General features: G+C 52.2%; 1 protein-coding gene and 1 long non-coding RNA gene across 10 annotated transcripts in view; one reads left to right on the plus strand and one right to left on the minus strand.

Annotated features, from left to right (window-relative positions):
- PTK2 (protein tyrosine kinase 2) overlaps positions 1-23,437 on the plus strand; it is a 113,908-nt gene that overhangs the window by 71,362 nt on the left and 19,109 nt on the right. For all 9 annotated transcript variants that reach the window (XM_036337584.1, XM_036337585.1, XM_036337583.1 and 6 more), the window contains 4 exons: positions 2,950-3,039; positions 5,847-6,051; positions 20,186-20,297; positions 23,349-23,435. In XM_036337584.1, the coding sequence (XP_036193477.1) occupies positions 2,950-3,039; positions 5,847-6,051; positions 20,186-20,297; positions 23,349-23,435 (494 nt within the window). The remainder of the gene's footprint in view (positions 1-2,949; positions 3,040-5,846; positions 6,052-20,185; positions 20,298-23,348; positions 23,436-23,437) is intronic.
- On the minus strand, positions 15,859-20,189 carry LOC118670568. Its single transcript, XR_004972380.1, has 2 exons — positions 18,556-20,189; positions 15,859-16,853 (listed from the first exon to the last, which is right to left on the minus strand). It is a non-coding gene; the product is annotated as an uncharacterized LOC118670568 (long non-coding RNA).

The raw sequence follows: 23,437 nt of genomic DNA on the forward strand, positions 1-23,437 counted from the left end.
GTGTTACTCCTTTAAAGCAGTGGTTCTCAACCTTGGCTGCACATTAGAATCACGTGGGAATCTTTTTAAAGTCCTGATTTCTGGGCCTCATCCTCCAGAAATTCTGTTTCTTTGTTACTAATGCTGTGGCCCCACCCCATAACAAAAAAACAGAATTTCCGGAGGATGAGGCTCAGAAATCAGGATTTTAAAAAGATTCCCAGGGGATTCTAATGTGCAGCCAAGGCTGAGAACCACTGCTTTAAAAGGTATGTTTGTAGGAAATAGGCTCAGCTGATTGTTGACAGGTGTGAGTTCACGGGAAGGACAGCCTTCCGACAGGTTCAGGGCTGGAGCGCTGGCGTCCACGGGCATGCGTGGGCCTCTGCCTGACCGCCTCCATGTCACTCACAGCAGGTCACAGACAAGGACAGAATGTACAGCTTCTAGGAAAAACATAGGAGTAAATGGTATCTAGGGCTAGGCAAAGAGTCCTTGGACTCAATACCAAAACATCCATAGAAGGAAAAAATAGATAGATTGGACCTCATCAAAATTAAAGATCTTTGTTCTGCAAAAGACCTGTTAAAAGAATGAAAAGACAAGCCACAGAGTGGAAGAAAATATTTGCCAACCACATATCTATCCAACAAAGAACTAATGTCTAGAATATAGAAAGAACTCTCAAAACTCAGCAGTAAAAAAAGAAACAAAATGGGCAGAAGAAAGAAAATGAGCAGAAGATATGAAGAAAGATCTTACTGCAGAGGATAGGCAGGTAGCAAACAGTACATGATTAAAGAGGGACGTAGAGATGACGACCACAGTGAGATCCTGTCGCACACCTATCAGAACAGCTGAAGTAAAAGTGGTGATGCCATCAAGTGCTGGCGAGAACACACACAAACCAAATTCCTGAAATCACTTGTGAGAAAGTGAACAGTGCAGCCGCTCTGGAAAAGAGTTTGCAGTCTTTGTAAAAATTATTTATTTATGTTAAAACATGTTTTCATTCGTTTCAGAGAGAGGAAAGGAGAGAGAGACAGAAAACATCAATAATGAGAATCATCGATCGGCTGCCTCCTGCACGGCCCCCCACTGGGGATCGAGCCTGCAGTCCAGGCATGTGCTCTAACCAGGAATTAAACTGTGATCTCCTGGTTCATGGTTTGATGCTCAACCACTGAGCAACACTGGCTGGGCTATTTTTTTTTTTTTTAATTCTCACCCAAGGATATGTTTTTTTATTGATTTGAGAGAGAGAGAGAAAGAGAGAGAGAGAAAGAAGAAGAGAGAAACATTGATCGGTTGCCTCCTGCATGTGCCCTGACTGGAATCGAACCCGTAGCCTTTCATGTAGGGGCTGACTCTCCAACCACCTGAGCCACACCAATGAGGGCAAGAGTTTTCTGATCCTTTGCAACCTAAGCATGCAACTACCATGTGACCCGCAATGACATCCTGGGCATTTCTCCAGGAGAAATGAAAACTTACGTTCACTCCAAGCCTGTATTTGAAGGGTTATTGCAGCTTATTTCTTGTAGCCAAGGATTGGAATCAGCCCAGTGTCCTTCCTCCGGTGGACACAGTCAGACCCCCGTAGCACGGGGTGGTCCCAGGGCTCGGAGAAAGGCGTCTGACACACCTCCAGGACTTCGGCCCATGAGTTTGAACTGAGATCCAGCTCACGTGATTTTTCTTTAATTTGCCAATCTTGGACAGATTGACTTAGGTTCTTCAAATTATTATTGACCAAATGTTTTTATTAATAAATGTTTGTATTCTAGTGCTTCAGCTGAGGTTTGAATTATAAACTCCTATCATGCTATCCGTGTGTATTCTAATTACTGCTGCTGCTTACGAAGGCCAGCTTCTCAGTTGATGGCCTCTGCTTGTAGCTCCTGGCCGCCCTCTCCCATGTGCCCTCTGTGAACACAGCCTGAAACAACTTCAGCAGTGCGCCTTTGCTGTGTGAAAAGAGAAGTCTTTGGTGGTGTATTCATTTTGGTTATTCGGTCAGATAACTGTAAAACAGCCAAGTCAGCTTTCCCGTGTTTGAAAGTTTAGTTCATGTCCAGCTCAAATCCTAACTAATCCAAGTGCTGGAATCCCAGTGAAGAGCTGACCCCTAACAGCAGGGTACGCGAGCCGGCCATCGTTTAGCGTTGAGTGGGCAGTGGGCAGCTTTGTGCACATAGCCTCTCAGAAAGGTCAGCGCGTAGAGTCCACTGGACTTGGGGAAACCACCCTGAGGGTTGGGGTCCTTCGGGTCAGTGCACAGCTGTAGAGCAGTTTGTCTGGAAGGAAGCAAACAGGGTTTGAGCTCAGTTGTCAAGAAGGTTCTGGAAGTTAAGCGGGAAAGTGTAATTGGAAGGAATATAGTTGTCTCCTGACGCCAAGTCACCAGAGGCGTGCTCCCTCCACCGCAGAAGGAAAGCCAGGCTCGGACTCGTCACCCAAGGCGCCCGAGCCTCATGTTCTAAAGAAAGGAGAACCTACCCGGACAGGTTTAGGGTTGAAGGTTGTAGCTGACGGAGATAAGCATGCATACGCACTCTTTCCCTGGGCACCTGCTTCAGATTCCAGGTGGCTTCATGAATGGGAGGGGCTGTCTGTCCTTCGCATGAGCTCCTACCGCGCGGCCTGCGTCCTGTGGATGTGGAGTTGCTTGGGGAATCGTGAAGCTGCTTAACTGAGCTCAAGCTAAGCCTTCTGCACGGGCTCCCTCTCCCTTTCTGCTCCCGCCTCCCCCCGGGAGGGCACCAGTGCTCCTCGCCCCTGCCCAGTGGAACCTGTCACCCTGCCAGGGACCTCAGGACGTCAAGGGAAGGAAAGTAATTCTCCCAGAGAAACGAGGTTCAGGGCCCAGTGTTGAAAGCTTTTTATCTTGATACTAAAAATCTCATAAGCTGTAACTGTTAGCATCCTCAGCAGGTAACAGAAACTCACTGTCCAAAATTAATCTTCTAGCTTCCAAAGGAAAATTGCCTATTAAATGGATGGCTCCAGAGTCGATCAATTTTCGACGCTTTACCTCAGCTAGCGATGTGTGGATGTTTGGTGAGTATTTGACAAGCTTTGTGTTGTTCTGATGATGTTCCCCCGCTCTCCTAAATGCACTGCGCCTGGTCCGAGCATGTGGGTGGTGTCCTCTTGGACTCACTGGGCAGACAGCCTTGGAGCTGCACGCGCCAGCTGCCAGGTGTGGCTTCTGCGACGACCGCTCTGGTCCCTTCCGTCACTCTTCTCTTGCTTCTCCCCCACAGGGTGGTCGCCTCTGTTCCCTTCTCTCTCTCCTCTCTCTCTGTCCTCTCATTCATTCCTTTCTGTGATGGACTTGAGTTAACTGTCCCTCTGGCTCTGTGATTGTCCCTCAGACCCGGGGACCTGAGTCCGTGCTTCCTCCTCTCTGCTGGACTCTCCTCCTTCCTCCCTTGTCTCAGGGCTTGAGGTTTGACCCTTGTCTCTGTGGTCCTGCCCCTTCCATGTCTGCTCTGTCCCTTCCTGCCTGACCCACCTCCTGCTGTGGGTCATTGAGCACCTCCCAGCTAGTGTAAGGGGCTCTCCGAGTCCACACTGCACATCCGGTTTTCAGTTCCTTGCCTTCCAGTCCAGGTGACATCCCCTCCCTGTGACTCCTCCCACCTGGAACACCTTATCCCGTACTCTCTCCCCCAGTGCAAGTTCTGTATAACCTCAAGGTCAGCTGAAATGCCCCTTCCGTGAAGCTTCCTGTGGCAGGGGTAGCGTCCAGATGCAAGGACTCCCTGTCTCCGCGTCTTCTGCACTTTCCCTGTCCTAACACTCACGTGGAGCTTGCGCATAGTCTAATATGTGTCTTCTCTGCTGGTATGTTTATGTACCTTTTCCTATAAATAAAAACAACTTCATCTCTATCAAGTGTGTGTCCTTATTTTCTCCTATTTCCCTGCTGTCGATTTAGTAACTGTCTAGTGCTCTCACTGACCCCAGGCTCAGGGAGGGCCTCTTCAGCCAAGTAGGAAGCAGTCTGACAGGGTCAAGAAAGGCTCTAGGGCCCAGCCGGTGTGGCTCAGTGGTTGAGCATTGACCTATGAACCAGAAGGTCATGGTTCAATTCCCCATCAGGGCTCATGGCTGCTTGTGGGCTCTATCCCCAGTAGAGGGTGTGCAGGAGGCATTCGATCCATGATTCTCTCTCATCATTGATATTTCCATCTCTCCTGTCCCTTCCCCTCTGAAATAAAGAGAAGAAAATATTTAAGAAAAAAGGAAAGGGAAGGGAAAGGGAAGGAAAAGAAAAGGGCTTGGTCCCAGGACCTCGCTCGTTATCTGGGCAACTAGGGAGCAGGTTACTTATGTTTGCAAGGAAATTCTGTCCTTCAGAGATTCTAACTGCCTGTTTCTTTCACATTTTAACGTTCCTGGAACTGGGCTTTGTGCACACCAGTGGCGTGTTCTGCACTGGGTTGCAGGGCCTGTTTTCCTGTGGCTGCCTTGCCTGCGCTCAGGGGGACCTGGTCTGTTCTGTGCATGTTTCCTTTCTGGTCTGGATGAGTTGAAAGAGCTTTTTGGTGAGACGAAGACAATTCTAAGAGATGACAAAGGCTTGTATCATCGTTTAGCTGGCAGCATTCCCCCATTCTTAGTCATATAAAAGAACGGTGCACCCTGCAGCCCGTGGCGTCTTAGACTTGAGGAAATGCTGTGTTTAAAGAGATGGAAGGTGTGAGGGTTGAGGATGACGTGCGCATTGAAGGAAGGGTGTCAGCGGTGTGTCATGTTTTCAGTGTTGCCGATAGTGCTGTCCCAGTTCTGATGAGAAAGCAGCATGGAAGCGCTGTCTTTCCTTGGGAATTGTTGGGCTTTGGCTGATTCCAGGGTCTAACTCACGTGCTCTGAGAACATGCCGGGCCTCCTCTGAGGGACGGACCGTTTTAGGAGCTGAAGATGCGGACGGAAAGCCCAGCTCCCCTCCTGAGGGCAGCAGTTGCACAGCGTGCGCTTCGGAGGAGTAGAGGGGAATCGGGAAGAGCTTTACAGAAGAACTGGCAGATGTGCCTCCAGAGGAGGGTTAGTGGAGAGGAGGTAAAGGGGCATTAAGTCGGAGAACTCACATGAGCAAAGGCACGTTTGCACCTTCAGGGTGGCAAGATCTCCAGGGGCCAAAGTGCCGGGTGCTGATCAGACTCTCCCAGGAGAAAGCCGCCCTCCCTCCTCGCCGGGCTCGGTTCCCTGGTCCTTCCCGGGGGTGGCCCTCATTTTCAGTTTGAGGTTTGGTTCATTTGTTTAATTTGAAGGTGAATGCCCAGTTTTTCAGACGGTCCTGAGAAAGTGTGAGATTCTCAAGGGTAGGTTGTGAGGAGACTTTCTGAGGTTGATTGTGGAGTCTGTGGATGAGAAGTTCTAGGCGCAGTGACTGACTTGTGGGTGAACAGTGCCATGTGCACCAAGTCCAGGACAGACCACAGCTCTAAGCGGCTTTAGGTGTTCCAACTGCAGAATGTCAGTGTCGGGCTTCCGTTGCTAGGCCGCGGGTCAGCCGCTGCGCTCATAGCAGGTCGGACTGGTGGGCGAGGAGCTGGAACCCATTCCACTGCCTTAGAGCTTACTTTTGAACTGTCCACCAAGCCAGGAAGTGGCCCTGTACTGCCAGGCCGTTTTCTAATAGGAGTTTTAGAGAAGAAAACCTCATAGAAAAATTAGGGTTTTTTCTTTGGTAATTTAATGTTTCGTTATTCACATTATATTAAAGTAGTGTTGCTGTTCCTACAAGAGCTCATTGAATGTGCTTTATTGAGCGATTGCCACATCACACAGCTGGTGGTCTTGTGCTGCCTCTGAAGCGATCCTGCTAAGTCCCCTGTTCTGTTCTCACCCATTCACAGGTGTATGTATGTGGGAGATACTGATGCATGGTGTGAAGCCCTTTCAAGGAGTGAAGAACAATGATGTGATCGGGCGCATTGAGAATGGGGAGAGATTGCCAATGCCTCCCAATTGCCCTCCCACCCTCTACAGCCTTATGACGAAATGCTGGGCCTATGACCCCAGCAGGCGGCCCCGGTTCACTGAGCTCAAGGCTCAGCTCAGGTAGGAGTGGGGGGAGAGAGGGCCGGGCTGGGCAGGCTCCGCTGCTCCCTGAGTGATAGCAGTCACGGTCGCTTTATCAGTGCGTCAAAGGCTGACCCTGTTTCTTGGGCAAACATAATTTTGAAACTTATTTTGCATTTATTTATACCGTGCAAGAGTCTTAAGTAGATTACATCTTCAAATCTTAATGAACTTCAAGTTATGATGAAATCTCTCTCCCCTAACTTCTCACTGACTTCCCATGGCATGCGAGCTCCTCGGTAATGTGGTCCTCGCTTGCCTGTCCGTCTCCTCTCACACCTCAGCTCCAGCGCTGCCCCTGCCTGCGCCCTGCAGCACCGCTCCCTGCCTCTTCACAGGCCACTCTCTCAGGTGCCTTCCCTGCCCTCGGCCCCCAATGAACCTGTGCCGTCTTTAGAACCAGCCCAGATGTCCCCTCCCTGTGGGAGCTTCCCGCCCCCCCCCCCCCATCTGCCCTGCCCCCAAGAGGCAGCCACTCCTTTGGCACCTTTCCAGAACTCCTGTCATCACATTAAAAAGTCCATTTAGAGGCTCCGGCTTTGTGCCAGGCACTGCTAGACCCAAACCTTCAGTAGCTCCCAGTCCCCGAGAGGCACACTCAGGGACTTCTTGTGTGCTGAGCCCTTAGCCCTCTGCACAGAGGTGGCCCTGCCCCAGGCCTGGGCGTTTCTCATTGGCTTGTTTGTGTCTCCAGCCAGGCTCAGGCTCTGGATGGGCCCCACCGGGTCTTACTCATTTCTATGCCCTGGAGCTTAGGACCAGGCACCCATTATGTGCTCAATAAACAGTTGCCTAATTGAATTGAATTAAGTCTAGATTAAGACTTAATACTTTAATAAATAAGATACTTTAATATTATACATATGCTCGGGGAGCTTAATTTTATAACCAACCAGTGCCATGGTTTATTGTGAGCTGTGTCACCGTTTCATATTTGGGGTGCTTCCTTGAGGTTATGTGAGATTTTTTTAAATTTGCTGTCATTTAGTCTTTTTTCATAAAAAGTAGTCAATGTCAGGGTCCAGAAGGCCTGAGCTCATCCAGCCCAACCTTCACCAGTGCTTGAACCCTCCCTAAACCGTCTATAGCAGCGGTTCTCAACCTGTGGGTCGCGACCCCTTTGGAGGTCCAACGACCCTTTCACAGGGGTCGCCTAAGACTATCTGAAAACATATATAATTACATATTGTTTTTGTGATGAGTCACTATGCTTTAATTATGTTCAATTTGTCACAATGAAATTGGGGGTCACCACAACATGAGGAGCTGTATTAAAGGGTCGTGGCATTAGGAAGGTTGAGAACCGCTGGTCTATAGCCTCACCTCCTCTCAGGCACTCAGCCTTGCTGGACAAGTTTCCTGAAAGGGGAATTCAGGCCCCTGGGGAGAAAGGGAAGGGCATCCAGGCAGCAGCTGTTTGCTGAGTGCCTGCCTCTCTGAGCTGGGCTGTGGAGTGCAGGCCTGCCCCCAGGGTAAGGTCCCGTGGAGGAGACAGGAGTCTCTGCCCTGCACCGCCCGCCCCAGGGCGCACAGCCACTCGCTCTGCATCTCACTACGTGGAGGCCTTCAGCACCCCTAGGCGCCTGCTCCAGGCCGGAGTCGAGCTTCCTCATTTCCTGCGACCAGTGCACAGTGTACGCTCTCACCGTTGGGGCTGGTTTGAATGTGATTCCTGTTTTGCTCCTGAACTTGTTGGTTCCTCCTTGATCTTTCCCCACAACTCACAGATTCTGCCCTTGCAGTGTCTTGCCCTCCGGCCCCAGTTCCATCTGCCTGCCTCCCTGACATCTTGGCTCTTGACCTTGCGTCCCTGCCCTCGCTCTGCACAGTGATGGGTTTCTACTTGGGCCTCTTCCTCTCCGTCCTCCTGGGCTCTGGGAAGCACTGCTGGGCTTTGCTTCTCCCCCCGCCCCCCGCCCACCCTCTCTGCCTCCCGGCTGTGCTGCCTGTTCTCACAGCCCCTCCACCTGCATTTGAAATGGCCGCTGGCCATCATTTTGTCCAGAGCAAAGCTGTGGCCTTCACCTCTGGGCCCCTCACCTTCTGTTGTGATAGTGGGGCCTTGTCTTCAAGTCCACCTGGGAGTCATGGGTAGCTCCTCGCCGCCCACCAGCTGACAGCCGGAGGCCTCCCTGTGGTGCCTCCAGCCCCGTCCTCCTGCCCAGGAGAGCTCCTTAGTCCATCTCCTGCAGCATCGCTGTGGGACATGACCCTGACTCAAACGGTGCGGCCTTGACCTGCCAGTTCTTTCCGTCCTTTTCTCACACTGTGGCCAAGCTAACCCCGCCTTCTGGCCTGGACCACCTCCTCCCCCTGGTGACCCTGCCTGTACCTCTGGGCTTCTCCTGTGCTGGCTCTTCTGTGACTTCCCAGCTGACTCCCCGCGGCCCTCGGAGTCTTCGGGCACTGTGCTTGTCCCGTGCCCCATGTTGCCACACTGGCTGCAGCCGCGTTCAGCCCCACAGGCACTGAGCCCCTCGTAGCTGAGCCTGGTGCTGGTCACGGGGCAAGATGACTAGAACACCTTTCCTGCCCTCGAGGAGCTCACAGTCTAGTATGTCTCATCCCCTACTAGACTGAAGCTCCTTGAGGACAGGGATCGTCATACTCACCTCGGGGTCGCCTGCACCTCCCGGCCAGGAGCCTAGGCAGGAGGGGGTCGCACAGCCACTGAGGTCATGCCCAGCGCACGCGAGGGCACACTGACGTTCATCTAGGGCTGTTCCTTGAGGCAAACTAGCCCAGAAACTACCCAGGGTGGGTTTTTAGAACTAAAGATAATTATTTTCTCTCTCTCTCACACACACACACACACACACACACACACACACACACGGTTCCTAGACTATAATTTATGGATATCTTCTTATGCACAATTAGCACAGGCCATTGAGAATTAATTTATTCTGAATTGTCCTGTATGAGTCAGAAATTAAATTTAACTTTGTAATTGAAAATGTATAATATGGCTACCAAAAAGGCCAGTGACATTTAACTATGATCTGCTAGCTTGCTGGGTCACTTACATGTAACAGTGTATCACAGGAATTAAATAGGCTCTTTTACTGAGCTTTTAAAAAGTTTTATTATATTCAAGATGCTTGCAAAGCAATACATTTAGAAAGTCCTTACCTCAGGGCAGTTAATAATGTTTCCCAAATCCCATCCTCCTCGTCCACCTTAAAAGAAAGTACTGCAGAGACTCAGCAGGGCACCCCGACGCCGCCCACCTCGGTCATCTGTGCGCCCCTTCCTCGGTGAATCTGGTCGGGCAGGCTCAGGAAGTGCTCGGTCACACTGTCCTGGGTGGGTCTCTGTGACTCAGAGTCTGTCCTTACATCCTGGGTCTTACTCATGGGTGTGAACGCACCTGTACAAACTCCCTCCGCGGGACCTGGCGGGTCCTCAGGGAAAGTTTCTCTCCACGTGTTCTCTGGTGTTTTTATGCTGTGTGACTGACAGCTGATATGTGCACTACTTTTTCATGAAAATGTTGTTTAATCGCTGATAAATTCAGTTAGTTTTTTAATAGATACTATGCCAGGGAAACCACAGTAAACAGCTTCCGTATTTGCCCTTTGGGAGCGGACGGTCAGAGTCCTGTTCCCAGCTGCTCTGCCTGCCTGAGCGGCTCCTGCCGGCATCGCAGTGTCCGTGCCGCGTCCCTTAGGGAAACGTCCTAAGTTAAGCTGCTTCTTACGGCCTTTTTAGACAAACGAGGGCAGTGAGCAAATAGGATTATCCACTTAAAGCTCTATACCGTAATTTTTATACTTTTTAACTTTTTATTGACATACAAAGATGTGAACATATAAACATGCCAAGAAGTAAACGGCTTATTAAATTTTCACAACCAGGCACACACACTCCTGTAACCAGCATCCAGAATAAGGCAAATGCTGCCAGGGCCCAGATCCGCCCCCCCAGCTGCCCTCCCAGTCATGGTGCACCCCAGGCTCACGAACGTGGCGGGCTCCCCTGCCTGAGGTCATGTCAGTGGGCATTCTGTGCGGACTCTTCTGTCTCGTGGGTTGGCTCATGTATCACTTGAGATGGTTCCTGCTGTCGGTGGCTGTGCTGCATGCGTGGGGCTGTGGTGTCCGTGGGTGGCTGGCACAGCTTACCCACTCCACTGCTGGGGCAGGCTCGGGTCCCTTCCAGTTTGGGCTGTTGCGACTCTTGCAGTGTGAACGCGATAATGGGCGTCTCTCGGTGAGCACTCGTTCAACAGTATTGGTCCCGTGTGTACCCAAGAGGCAGCCGTGTGCACAAGTCTAGTCAGTAGGTGCCACCAGTTTCCAAAGGGGATGTGCCCACACACTCACACACTCGTTCTCCAGCCCCAGCGTGTTAAGCCGGGGCCATCACTCCTGCTCCTGCATGCGGGGTCCGCCAGGACAGCCGGCCAGAGGAGCTGAGTGGTGAGCAGGCAAATTACCTGAGCGTTGCTGTTCCAAAGAGACTGGCCTGTGAAGTATCAGCCTGAAGGGGCCCGTGATTCTGAGTGGGTCTCCTGTCACTGAGCCTGGGAAGACCTTTTGAACCAGCACCGTGTCCACTGATACAAGTCTCCATCGCTCCCGTTAATGGACTAGTCATGAACTTCAAAACCGGTGTTTACTGAGTGCTCTGTGGGCCCGGCTTTGTGTGTGACCTTGACACGTGGTTTCCTCTTCGTCCTCACAGCCCTGGAGATGAGGCGGCGGCATCGTTCTCAGTGTGCTGAGGGGGTCAGGCAGCTGACCGCAGCCGGGGCTGAGTTCCAGGCAGGCCCGCCTGAGCCCAGGGCCCGAGGTGGCGGCTCTGCTCCGCGCCTTGGTTGAGACATGCCTAGAGGTTAAGTGCTCCGCCTCCTGACATGACTGGTGAGCACCTTGGTAACGTTGTTTAGTTAACAAGGAAAAAGAAGAGCCCGGCCGGGGGGCTCAGGGGCTGAGCGTCACCCTATGACCCAGGAGGTCACGGTTCGATTCTCGTCAGGGCACAGGCCCGGGTTGTGGGCTCCATCCCCAGTGGCGGGCGTGCGGGAGGCAGGCAATCAAGGATTCTCTCTGATTGTTGATGTTTCTATCTACTCCATTTCTCTTTGAAATCAATAAAAATGTATTTTAAAAAATAAAATAATTTTTAAAAAGGAAAAGGAGGGAAGCATACTTTACAGGGATTCCCACAGGGGTTTTACGTTTGTTTGAGTGTTGACCAAACAAAGACCCCAAAAAGCGTGGTAGCATTCCTGGCGTAGGCACGGAGGCCCCGCCCAAGGACCTCAAAGGGTGACGTGGTCTGTGTGCTGGTTTCAGAACATTTGTTCTCTTCCTGATCTTTGTTTCGCTGTCACAGCCCATGGCCTCTGGAATCCCAGAAGTGTGGGAGCGGTTCAGAAGTGTTGGGGAGGCCCAGTCTGTCTGCAGTGACTTGAGGCGAGGCGGCGGCAGCCATGCCAGCGTGTGGCCATCTGTAGTTACCGGCTGTGGATACCTCCTGTCTGCATGATACCAGGCTATCTGCAGCTTGCGGGCTGCAGGGGGCTGTTGTTATAACTTAACATTGTCATGTCCCTTCTTTGCTTTATCGAGCAAAGCTGGCCTCAGTCAGGGCTGCAACCTGCAGTGGCTGCAGCCACGGGCTCGTGCAGTATTTTTCTTATTACATCTCAGTATCATACCCAAGGGAAGGTACGCAGCATCTCAGGGCACAGCTATTTCAGCTCATCTGTGAGGCTGCCCGTTCAGGCCAGCTGCACCTTTCGGGTCAATGTTATGTGCGAGTGCGTGCGTGTGCGTGTGCGTGTGCGTGTGCGTGTGTGTGTGTGCGTGCACGCCTCCTACATAAGCACAAGCTCAGAGAACACTTCCTGAGGGTGGAGGTGTGGAGAGTGCTGTACCTTGTGTTGTGAAGGCTAGAGTGTAAAAGGCTGTGTGGCCGTGGGCAAGTGACTTAGCCTCCCTGTAAGAGCAGCATCACAAATCCACTACACCTGGTGTTCAGGGTCCAGTGAAATCACCCGCGCAGCTCCGCGGCGCACAGCTGCTCTGGTGGCAGTAGTGGCGACAGGGCTCTTTCTGAAGACCCAGAAGGGACCTGGGGACGTTGGAGTACAGGAAAGTGGACAGTAGCCATTTTGGAATTTGGGTATTTGAATTTGAAAGTGTTAGCTGTTACTACCCAGATACCAAAATGCAAAGCATATCCTTTTGACATTTTATAGATGTCTTATGGAGACATGGATTTAAAAATTTTAATATGTGAACAGCATCTTATACAAGTTCTCTTCTCTTTTTTGATTCTTCATTTATCCTAAAAGGTGGACTCTGAATTAAAAGCTCTAGGTTTGGTTAATGACTCAAGGTTACTTATGCTTCCTTGCTGTGTGTTTTTTTTAAGTGGTTTTGTGTTGGCTTCCAAAATTCCTTTCAGAGGTGGAGTTAAACGCGTCCTTCGTCATCATAACCATGCTTCCTTCCCGCTGCTGTCCTGCGGGGCGCGGTAGTCCACCGTGGCCTCAGTTCCCCACCTGAGCTGGAGAGTCTGATTTTGTTCTTGCTCCTTCGCCTTCCAGTCACAAAAGTAAATAGTAAATCTAAATTCAATAGGAATTTCATGTAAAATTTAAATTGTTTCCACTAAAAATCATGTCCTAGTTGTTTCTCATCTAAGGATGATTCTTTTTTTTTAATTTAAATTCTTTATTGTTTAAAGTATTACATAAGTCTCCTTTTCCCCCACTGACCACTCCCTGGCCACCCCCACCTGCCAGCACATGCCCTCACCCCCCTCCCACCCCCCTCTGTGTCCATTGGTTCTGCTCATGTGCATGCACACAAGACCTTTGGTTGACCTTTTACCCCTTCACCCCTACTTTCCCTCATAGTTGGACAGTCTGTTTGATGCTTCTATGACTCTGGTTCTATTTTTGTTCATCAGTTTATGTTCATTATATTCCACAAATGAGTGAGATCATGTGATATTTATCTTTCTCTGACTGACTTATTTTGCTTAGCATAATGCTCTCCAGCTCCATCCATGCTGTTGGAAATGGTAAGAATTCCTTCTTTTTTGTAGCAGCGTAGTAGTATTCCATTGTGTAGATGTACCACAGTTTTCTAATCCATTCATCTGCTGATGGGCACTTAGACTGTTTCCAAATCTTAGCTATTGTAAATTGTGCTGCTATGAACATAGGGGTGCATATATCCTTTCTGATTGGTGTTTCTGTTTTCTTGGGATATATTCCTAGAAGTGGGTTTACTGGGTCAAATGGAAGTTCCATTTTTAACTTTTTGAGGAAACTCCATACTGTTCTCCACAGTGGCTGCACCAGTCTGCATTCCCACCAGCAGTGCACGAGGGTTCCTTTTTCTCTGCATCCTCTCCAGGACTTGTCGTTTGTTGATAGCCATTCTGACAGGTGTGAGATGGTACCTCAGTGTTTTGATTTGCATCTCTCGGATGATTAGTGACTTTGAGCATGTTTTCATATGTCTCTTGGTCTTCTTTTGAAAAGTGTCTATTTGGGTCCTTTGCCCATTTTTTATTGGATTGTTTATCTTCTTTTAGTTAAGTTGTATGAGTTCCCTATCAGTTTTGGAGATTAAATCCTTACCAGATATGACATTGGCAAGTGTGTTCTCCCATGCAGTGGGCTTTCTTGCTTTGTTGATGTTTCTTTCACTGTGCGGCAGCTTTTCATTTTGATGTGGTCCCATTTGTTTATTTTCTCTCTAAGGATGATTCTTCCCCGGGCTGGTTCAGCCACACTGGTGCTCCGCGCTGTGCGAGTGTCCCATAGGCACACCGCCGCGACTTGGTGCTGCGTGAAGTCCGCAAATTCCTATGAGACTCACCAGTTCACTGCCACGCATCCAGAATGGAAACCATCCCCACACGCCACCATATTTTTAATTTAAAAAATCAATTTGCAGTGAATATTATAAAAATAATGTTCCTGAATATCTTCAGCTGAAAATTCTCACGAAAAATGATTTTAAAATTGGTCAGGTCTGCCACCTAGGGAAAACATTTTTTTTTTTTAATAGAAGCACGTGTGTGTGGGGAAGGTCCGCCGCTTGTGTCTACAGACGCTTATGGCGTCCAGTGGGTTAAACGTGCGTTTCATAAAACAGGGTCCTTTGTCCCTGTGTGGCTTCACGGGTCCGTCCACAGGCATCGCCGTGTCTGAGTTACTGTTGCCCGTTGAACTTAGCAGACCCGAGGCTTAGAAAAGCTCTGTGACTTGCCCTGGCTTGTGCAGCTAGCAAAGCGTGGACCCAAGATCCGGCCCCTTTCTCCTGCCCCGAGACCCCAGGGTGCCCTCCCTTCTGGGTCTGCGTGCTCTGTTCACTCCCCCTCCCGTGTCTCCCTGGTAAAGAGAGACCTCTGACCAGGTGAAGTTTACATTTCAGCGGTGGCCTGTATTTTTACTGTTACAGTCTGCACGCGCCCTCAGAACCCACAGTGAAATCCTCAGACTATCCCCGTAGCTACTGTCATTCCTTCCCTTCCTTTCTGTTTGTTACCACTTTCATTCTCTCTCTTCACTCCATTTTGTCTCCAGGTTGTGATCCTTGGAGACATCAGGGAAGAGTGAGCAGACGTGAATGTCTCCCTTCCTCTCTCGACAGTGGAGGATTGGTGGTCTAGGCCAGTGGTCGGCAAACTGCGGCTCGCGAGCCACATGCGGCTCTTTGGCCCCTTGAGTGTGGCTCTTCCACAAAATACCGACTTCTGCACATAGGCCACGAAGTTTCAGTCGCAATGTACGTGCGCACCCACACGTGGTATTTTGTGGAAGAGCCACACTCAAGGGGCCAAAGAGCTGCATGTGGCTCGCGAGCCGCAATTTGCCGACCATTGATCTAGGTGGTCCCTGCCCCCTTCCGTGTGCAGAGGGACAGGGAAGTGTGCTTGGGGGTGGGAGGCAGGCGAAACATTGGCTCCGCATCGCTTACAAACCACATGCACCTGCACCTGGAGGGGAGGAGCAGGAGCCTTGGCTAAGAGGAGTGAAACCAGCAGCTGATCGTCTCCACCTTTCTCGCAACCCACGTTTGCATTGTCTTCTTAGGGTGACCCAGGGCTGACCATCGCATGTGTCACTCTCAGTCTACTGCGAGTTAGTCATCGCACGGTACGATGTGGACAGCCTGCCCCGCCTCAGCCCTTCCCACTCCAGCGGCCCTGTATGTTGCATTCATGTGTGTTAGTAACCTCACAAAGTAAGATTGTATGTTTTGTGTCTTAAATAGTCTTTTTAAGGAAAAATACTTTATATAAGTCCAAACGGTGCTTGCACTCTTTCCGGAAGACCTTGGTTAGTTGCTGGTTGGTTGGTTTTAGCAGGTAGTTAACTGAGCTGGTCCCAAATGGCAGACTCTCTCCCATGGTGGGGGCAGCGTCGCATTTGATTCTGTTCTCTTAGCCTTCGCTGGGCTTCTGGGAACCTGCCTTATATGTGGGAGACTCAGGTCAGCTAGAGATTTGGGGCAGAATTTATACTCAGAATTTGAGGAACCCTCTGCCTGGCTCTCTTCTTACTGGGATTTCCCCCCTCACTTTCCACCTCCTGTGGTGACTCAGGCTCTGGTTCTTCAAACCAGCAAGATTGGGCCTGCTTCTGGCTAAAGGCCTTTGAAATGTGGGCCCCGCCCTGTGCCATTGCCTACCTCTGTGCCAGCTCCCCAGACTGGCCGCCTGGGTGGCTCTCCTGCTCCCCCAGCCACTTCTTATGTCCATAGTCCCTGCCTGCAAGAGGGGGTGGGCACATGGGAGCTACTCGAACTTGGGAGATAAAAGGGGTCACCATCTCAAAGGAAGATTTTAGTAGAAATGACTTCTTTAATAATTTTGAGATGGGTAACACAATTAAACAAAAGTACATTATTTCCTACAGTCTTCGATACCTAATACGCAGAGAGAGACAGTGGTTTTAGTGATTCCGTGAAACGAGATGCCCAGTCTGCCTGGCCTGTTTGTAAGGAAAGAGGCGCAGAGGCCGAGGCCGAGGCTGCCACCCTGGCGGGGGCATTTACCCCCAGGTCAGCCCATTACAAACATGCCGTCCTGGCTCAGGCTGCCTCCAGCCTTGCTCTCTGCACAGACCCGGCTGCTGCTGCTGTGTTAGAAGGTCAGCTCCATTCCTCTGTGGTGAGGCAGTGCTGGTAATTAGAAGAGATCATGTTTCAAACTGATATTCCCATGAACTTGCCAAAGCAAGCCATTCCCTCTTGGCTTTTTCTTCCCATTTCTTGCTGCTGTTTCTCTGGACATTTTCAGATTAGCCTGAGTAGCTGTGGATCCAGCCTGATTCCTGTGTCCACAGCAAATGTGATGTCACCATAAAATGATGTTGAGGTGACCAAAGTCCAGTCTTCTACAAAAAAAGTTATTCAATCAAATAACTTTTTAAAAGAAGAAATGCTGTAGGGTTTTTTTGTTTCAAAGAAGAGTCGTATTCTTGGGAAAAAGGCTACAGAAGTGAAATAGATAAAAGCCTGTTGTCCCCTAGTAGCCTGTAAGGCAGGCGAGAGAGAGAACAATAACTCACGCTCACTTAGGGGCATGACTGTTTTCCTCCCACGCTTTGTCTCTCCGTCCGTCCGAGCGATGGAGAGGGCAGACCGAGTTCTCCTTTGTCAATGAGGAGACAGGTAGACACGGCCAGGCTGGGTGTGGTCACCGCCTCGGCAAGAGGCAGCGCCTCACTGGGCCCTGTGTCCTGGCCAGCCTGACCGCCGCCAGCGGCTGTGAACCGTCCGAGCGGGGGATCTGTGTCCGTGTCAGTCCTGGAAACGAGGAACCTATTAGACCACTTTCTCGCTCTCCATGAAAATGCCTTCGAAGTGAAGTCATGTTTTGTTGCTCCAGAACGGAAATTTAATAAGCCCTCCCCGTGCCAGCTCGCCGAGGCCCCGAGACCAGGCCTCCCCGGGAGGGAGTGCTGCAGACGGAGGCTGCTCAGTGCGCCCTCAGCCAGGGCGGCCCTGTCCCTGCCCCGGGGTCTTCGATGACTTGTGTCCGCCCGGGGAAGTGAGAATAAAACACGCGGAATAAGCCCTCCCTCTCCTCTCCTCTCCTCACGCGGGGGGACCTGTGGATAAGCAGACACAGTTGCCGGGTGTTCTGATGGTTGAGTGAGTCTTGGCTTTTATTGTTTCATCTGCTTGCAAGTTTGAGACTGAGAGCCACATCCCAGGAAAGGAGTGAGGGCTCCGTGCCAGTTCCCAGGCGGCAGCTCCGAGCTCCCAGTGGAATGTCTTGCTACTAAAAATACTATCATTTGGGAAAATATGTTTAAATCTGACCTCTTGACATTCTAGCTTTTGCTCGGGGTCTTCGGCAGCAGCTGTGCAGAGTTCAGAATTGTCTCCCCATGCCCCCGAGCCCACTGGTGGAATCGTCTTCCACTGTGAGAACAGGCGTCCTATGAGTTATTTATATTCCCGACCCCTGCGAGCAACAAAGTACGGTTTCTCAGGAGCGTCTCGTGTTTTGGTGTGAGAATGGAGTGCTGCGGTTGGGGGAACTGGCTCCCAGCTGTCACTGCGTTCTTGGGGGCGAGGCTGGCCTGTTCAGTGGAGGGGACATCGTAGTGACTGTCATGCAGCTGCCACACAGTCCATGAGAGTGACGATGCGGGGAGCCCACCACTAGACCCACAGGCCGCGCAGGGCTGGGGGCGGGGTGAGGAAGGGCTGACAGCGGGTTCAGACCGGATGTTCAGGTGCCGGAGAGCCGGGGAAGCGAGGTGGTGGAGACTCCAGTGGACGGAGCTGGGGAAGGTCTGTGGTCAGGACCTCTCGTAAGCTCCGTGGTTTTTGTGGGCACAGTGACTCCATTTCACCAAACAACCCGCGTGCCATAAATTTTCCCCATGGGGCCTATTTAAAATGGAGGCCCCCTTCCTTAAAGAGCATGTCACATGTGGTCTTACCATAGTTTGCTTGGGTTTTCCTTATTTGAAAAAAGGATTTTTTTAACTTAATTTTTTTTCTTGATTTTTGTGGACTTTTCAGTTGTCTTAAACTGTAGTTTTTGGAAATCCTGATTCCAGGGGTCTGTTATTTATTTTGAGGGTCAGGTGATTGAGAGAAGGTGGCTCCTTTGGGGCCCGTGTCTCAGGCTGGATCCCTGCTCTGACCCTCTGGCCACCAAGGGCACAGGGAGCTGGGTGCCGGGATCTGTGGTGATCCGGGCATGTGAGGGCGGGATCGGCCTAGTGGGAGCGAAAGTCAAGCAGACAGTCCCATCTACAGAGCATCTCCCCAAGGGTGACGTGCCGGGGCCCAGCTGCCTGACGGTGCGCGCCTCCCAGCCTCGAGGGTGACGCTGCATTCTTAAGTATTGAAGCTGCGTGTCTCCTCGGTCATGATGACCGAGCTGGAGCAAGAAGAAACCAGACCCTGTTTGAGGAGGGTGGATCTTTCCCCTGAAACAGGAAGCAGTCCCCTTTTTTAAAACCCTCCGTCGCGGGGATAGTTTGCTGACCTGGGCGCGCTGGGAGCTGGGCCGGGTGAGCAGCAGCTGCTTGTCAGGCAGGACTGTCTGTCTGAAGCAGCGAGCACATTGCCACATGAGAACGGAGCGTTGCAGTGACCTCACTCCATGAGTAATTCTGGGCGCGGACTCCCTGCATCCACCAGGCGGCTGCATTCCTAGAGCTCAGCCTTGCAGGCCTGGAGGAGAGCCGATTGCCACAGTGGGGACAAAAGAGTCCCAGACCTGCCGCCCGCTGAGCCCGGGGGCCCGAGTGCATGGGCAGGGGGCAGAGGCTGGCTTGGCGGCCTTCTGGGTAGCTTCTGGATGGCAGAGAGCAGGGCAGGACGCCGCCCAGCCGGCACAGAGGAGTGTGGGATGCAGCGAGGCCCTGAGTAGTTGAGCGGTGGTAAGTAGGTGCTGCTGTTGTAGGCGGGGGCCCGGCGCCCGGCGTCTGACTGGTGGGGTCAGCAACCTCAGAACCTGGGTTCTGGCTGGGAAGGAATTCAGACAAGACCCAAACCACAGAGAGCATGTGCTGGGTGAACCGCAGGGAGAAGTCACGCCCAGAAGAAATGGTCAGCAGACAAGCTGTGGAGGGGCCTTGGAGCGGGGGCCGAGGAAGCTCAGGGACCTGCCTGGGTGGAGGGAAGGGGAGGCAGGCTGTGCTCCCAGGAGGGAGCGGCCCTGGGCCCTCCGTCCTCAGGGCTCTCAGGGCGGAGATTGTGGGCAGCTCCCGGGAAGGTCCAGTAGAAGAGGCAGCAGCGTCCAGGTGTGTCCTCTCCGGCTGTGCTCTCCACTGAGTGACTGGCCGGCACCAGGGCAGGGTCACTGTCCAGTGCAGCTGGCCCTGACGTCAGCGTGGCCGGGTTTGCTGCTTGTCTGGGCCTGGGGCTGAAACAACTGCTCCAAACACACAGAGATGTTACCTCGCGGGAGGGAAAGTCAGGGGTCCAACCCTCATGACCAGCGATTTGCTAGGGGAGGAAGGTCGCCCTGGGGCTGAGGTCCCACCCAGCAATTGACTGTCTCTTGCTAGGCCAGCTGGGCTTTCCATCCTGGTGACCTATACTCGCCATCCTCCTCGCTCTGCTCATGTCCGTCTAACTGCCTACATCACTGCTCTCCACAACCCTCAGCTTAGAGCAGCTGGCATTCCAGAAGTACTGCAAATACTGTCACTGTTTCCGTATTTTCCTGAGGGGTGCATACTGGATAGCTGAAAGCGAGTAGGAAACAGCAGTATACGGAGGTGATGGCCAGATGGCTGAGCTGCCCCATAACATGCTGGCTCCCGCGTGACCGGATTCCACGAGGAGTCTGTCCTGGGGCGTGTCTGTGTGGGCGAGGTGCCGGCTGCTCCACACACGTGGGCACACACATCCATCCCGCCTGGGCGCGTCTTTGATTTCCCACACTCTCCGTGTCTTCCCAGCTGTCCTCTGACCTATGGCTGGGCTGCAGCTGGGCTTGCAGTTTGGGCTCAGCTATTTTTGAGTCATTTTGTGAAGAGTCAGAAACCGGATCCTCTTTCCCACTCTTGATTGCCATGTACTGTGAGCCGCGTGCTGCGAGACAGCCGGGTGGGGCTGGTGTGTGCTGGCTGCCCGCGGCTCCCTTAACCCCTGTGTTGTCTCCGCAGCACAATCCTGGAGGAGGAGAAGGCTCAGCACGAGGAGCGCGTGAGGATGGAGTCCAGGCGACAGGTCACCGTGTCCTGGGACTCCGGAGGGCCCGACGAAGCTCCGCCCAAGGTAGCAGCGGCCCCCACCCAACTCGCACTCCCCCCCCCCAACCTCTGCGCCCCGGGGGGCGGGGGCAGCTGTCGGAGAGGAAGCCATACCTATGGGAGGTTCTGGGAGTGACCCGTTCACTCCAGCAGTGGTTTCCTGTCTGCTCCTCCATGCGCTCAGGTTGGACTCATTTGCTGTGATTTAAAATGCTCTTTCTGATCTCCCGCCCTCCCCCAGCCACAGACTGAGCAGCCTCCCTGGGGAGGCTTTTCCTTTGTTGGCAGCAGGGACCTGCTCCCATCAGGTCACGTTAAAGCAGGAGAGGGACTAACCCCAGGCCCTGAGTGCTTTCCGTTTCAGCAGGAGTCAGTCCCACCCGCCTGCTCCTTTGGGTTGGGTTGGGTCCGAGCCTCTTTCTGGCTCGAGGCTGCTGGCTGGGTGTTGGTGAGGGAACTCACGCATCATCCTCGGGCCTCGCCTGCCCACCCCCTCACCTGGGCTCTGGTGCTCGCCGCCCCCGCCCTTGGCCTGCTGAGCTGAGCTGGGGGTGCCCCTTTGGCTCTGCCAGGCTGTATTTTCACACACTGGCTCAGTCGCCATGAACAATCCAGTCCAGACCATCCTCTGAAAGTAAATGGACCGTAGGCTTTTCTGCAATTAATAACCTGCAATTGGGTATTTCATTGGCTAAAAATATAGTAAGAAACTGTGACATTCTTTATTTCATTTTCTTTTTGAAAATGTTTCGAAATCTGTGAACCCGAAGTGCTGTTTGGATGCCACCCCGGCTTTTACCGTCTGCCCGAGAGCGTCTCTTTCCATGGCGGTGCCTCCAGTTGTGCAGCAGTGAGCACTGCCGCCCATTTGACGACGTCTGGGGACTGGCACAGTTTCCCAGACTTTCAGGGGGGAGGGTTCCTCAGTGCACTGTACTCAGCAATGGGACCCGAGGCCAGGCAGGAGGGCCGCAGCGCCTGTCTGATGGATGTCACTGTGAGCGACTTAGTGTTGGAGCCAGGGCATTTCTCCGTCTCTCCTAGTTTAACAACAAAAAATCCCTCATTGCCCCCAGAACAGCTCTGCGCCCCACTTCCCAGCCTCTGAGGCCCCCAAGTTGTCTACAGTGTGCCTGTCTTACCTCGGGACAGCTGCCAGAGGCCAGGGCTGGGGCGGGAGGTCTCCCGGCTCACAGCGGGCTCTCCGCAGGGGCAGGCTCCCTCCTGTGCCAGCCTCGCTGTGCTCCCTGTGGCCAGGCATTCACACTTCAGCCCCACAGATAGGCGCCAAGTAATGCACCCCACACCCCCAAACTCACAGAGTGCCAGGCCTCTCCCACCTGGCATGGCCTGTATCTCATGCTGGGGGATGTGGAATGTGCTCATTCGGCCGAGTTCCGGAGGCTGTGCTGCCGGCTCGTGGGTGCAGGAGGCAGGGCTGCTTCCTTCTGTTGCCGAGGAGAGAGACCAGCTCTGCTTCCGTTTTTAAACACCCCACTGTTTTGGAGGTGCTTCCAGGTGCCTGTTTTAGGTTCTTCCCTGTCATCAGAGAGGGTTCTGCCTTTCACACAGGCCTCCGCCAACCGCCCCCCCTGCCCCATTTCATTCATGAGCGTTTGCATGGGACAAACTGCGATGTCCATGGCTGGTTTCACTGCCACAGACAGAGTTGAGGAGTCCAGGTACTGTGTGGCCCCCAAGGTCAGAGTATTTACTCCTGGCCCTTCAAGAGGAAGCTTGGCAAACCCTGGACAATGTTGTCAGGGCCAGAGAATCACCGGCAGCTGTTTGCATGCGGCGCTGGGGGACTGGGCTGCGCCTGGAAGCCTGGGTTCCTGGAGAGGAGAGCTGGCAGGTGTGTCGTGCAGTTCAGGTTGTGCGTTTGGTAGACATTTTCTCAAAAAAGAAAGAAGCAAGACTGTCTCACCAAGGAAAACAACTGATAACGTGTTTCCAGGGATAAATTTTGCATTTTCAACCAAAAATTTGAATCTTGAAAAATATCTGTCACCTTGATAGCTGTGCAGTTCTCAGCCTCTCTGCTGAGCTCAGGGTGGCGCCCACAGTGTGCGGCGTTTGCAGGTGGTATGATGGCGTGTGGACACTGGGAAGAGCCCGTAACTCAGTTCTCCGGCGTTTCCCAGTGATGAACGTGAGCGGTGCGTTCACAGCCTAGAGACGGCAGTGGCCGTGATGTCACAGCTGGCGGCTCAGTTTCCAGTTCCATGGGGCAAGTTGCCTCCCACTACTGAGTTTAGCTGTCGTACCAAAACGCAGCAGCCACAGTTGTTCCAAGAAAGGATGAAAACGCTTGAAGTTCAGGTGTCTCACCAGCAGAGAGTTGCTCGGCGCCACCCCCACTTCATAGGTGAGGAAGTAGAGGCCAGTCTGCCGCTCCCAGGACGTGGCCGAGCAGGATGGGTGTCCAGCGTCACTTTCCCTCGAGGCCGAGTGGTGTGAGCATCTTCTCACGTCTGTGCTCATCGGCTGTCGCACAGCTTCCGGGTCCACTCAAGTCCTCTGCCCACTGTTGAATGGAATACTTGCCATTGTATTGTGGGGTATGCCTCTCTCACCAAGTAGATGGTTTGCAAATATTTCCTCCCATTCTGTGGGTTGTCTTTTCACTTTTCTAATGCCGTCGTTTGCAACACAAAAACTTTGAATTTTGATGAAATCTAGTTTATGTATTTATTTGTTTTGTTTTGTTGCTTGAGCTTGTGGTGTCATAGCCAGAAAACTATTGCCTCCCCCACAGATGTGTCCTGTTTTCTGCTGAGAGTTTCACAGCTTTAGCTCCTCCATTTAGATCGTGGCCCAGTTGAGTTCGTTTTTGTGTCTATTGTGAGGAAGGGACAGCTGCATTTGCTCACGTGTGGATGCCCGTTGTCCCAGCATCATTTATTGAAGAGACTTTCTAACCCCACTGCGATGTCTTGGTACCTTTTATCATTCTTTCCAAGTAAACTCTTTCAGAGAAATACCTTCTTCTATCATTTTCAATAAAACAACGGTTTATGATTTACCAAAGTGATCAAATATCCATTCATGTGATGCTCTGTTGGTTTGTTCACAGCCCAGCAGGCCTGGTTATCCTAGTCCAAGGTCCAGTGAAGGGTTTTATCCCAGCCCGCAGCACATGGTGCAGACCAACCATTACCAGGT

Source organism: Myotis myotis, unplaced genomic scaffold (genome assembly GCF_014108235.1).
Source record: "Myotis myotis isolate mMyoMyo1 unplaced genomic scaffold, mMyoMyo1.p scaffold_m19_p_16, whole genome shotgun sequence".
In the NCBI taxonomy this organism is placed as follows: domain Eukaryota; kingdom Metazoa; phylum Chordata; class Mammalia; order Chiroptera; family Vespertilionidae; genus Myotis; species Myotis myotis.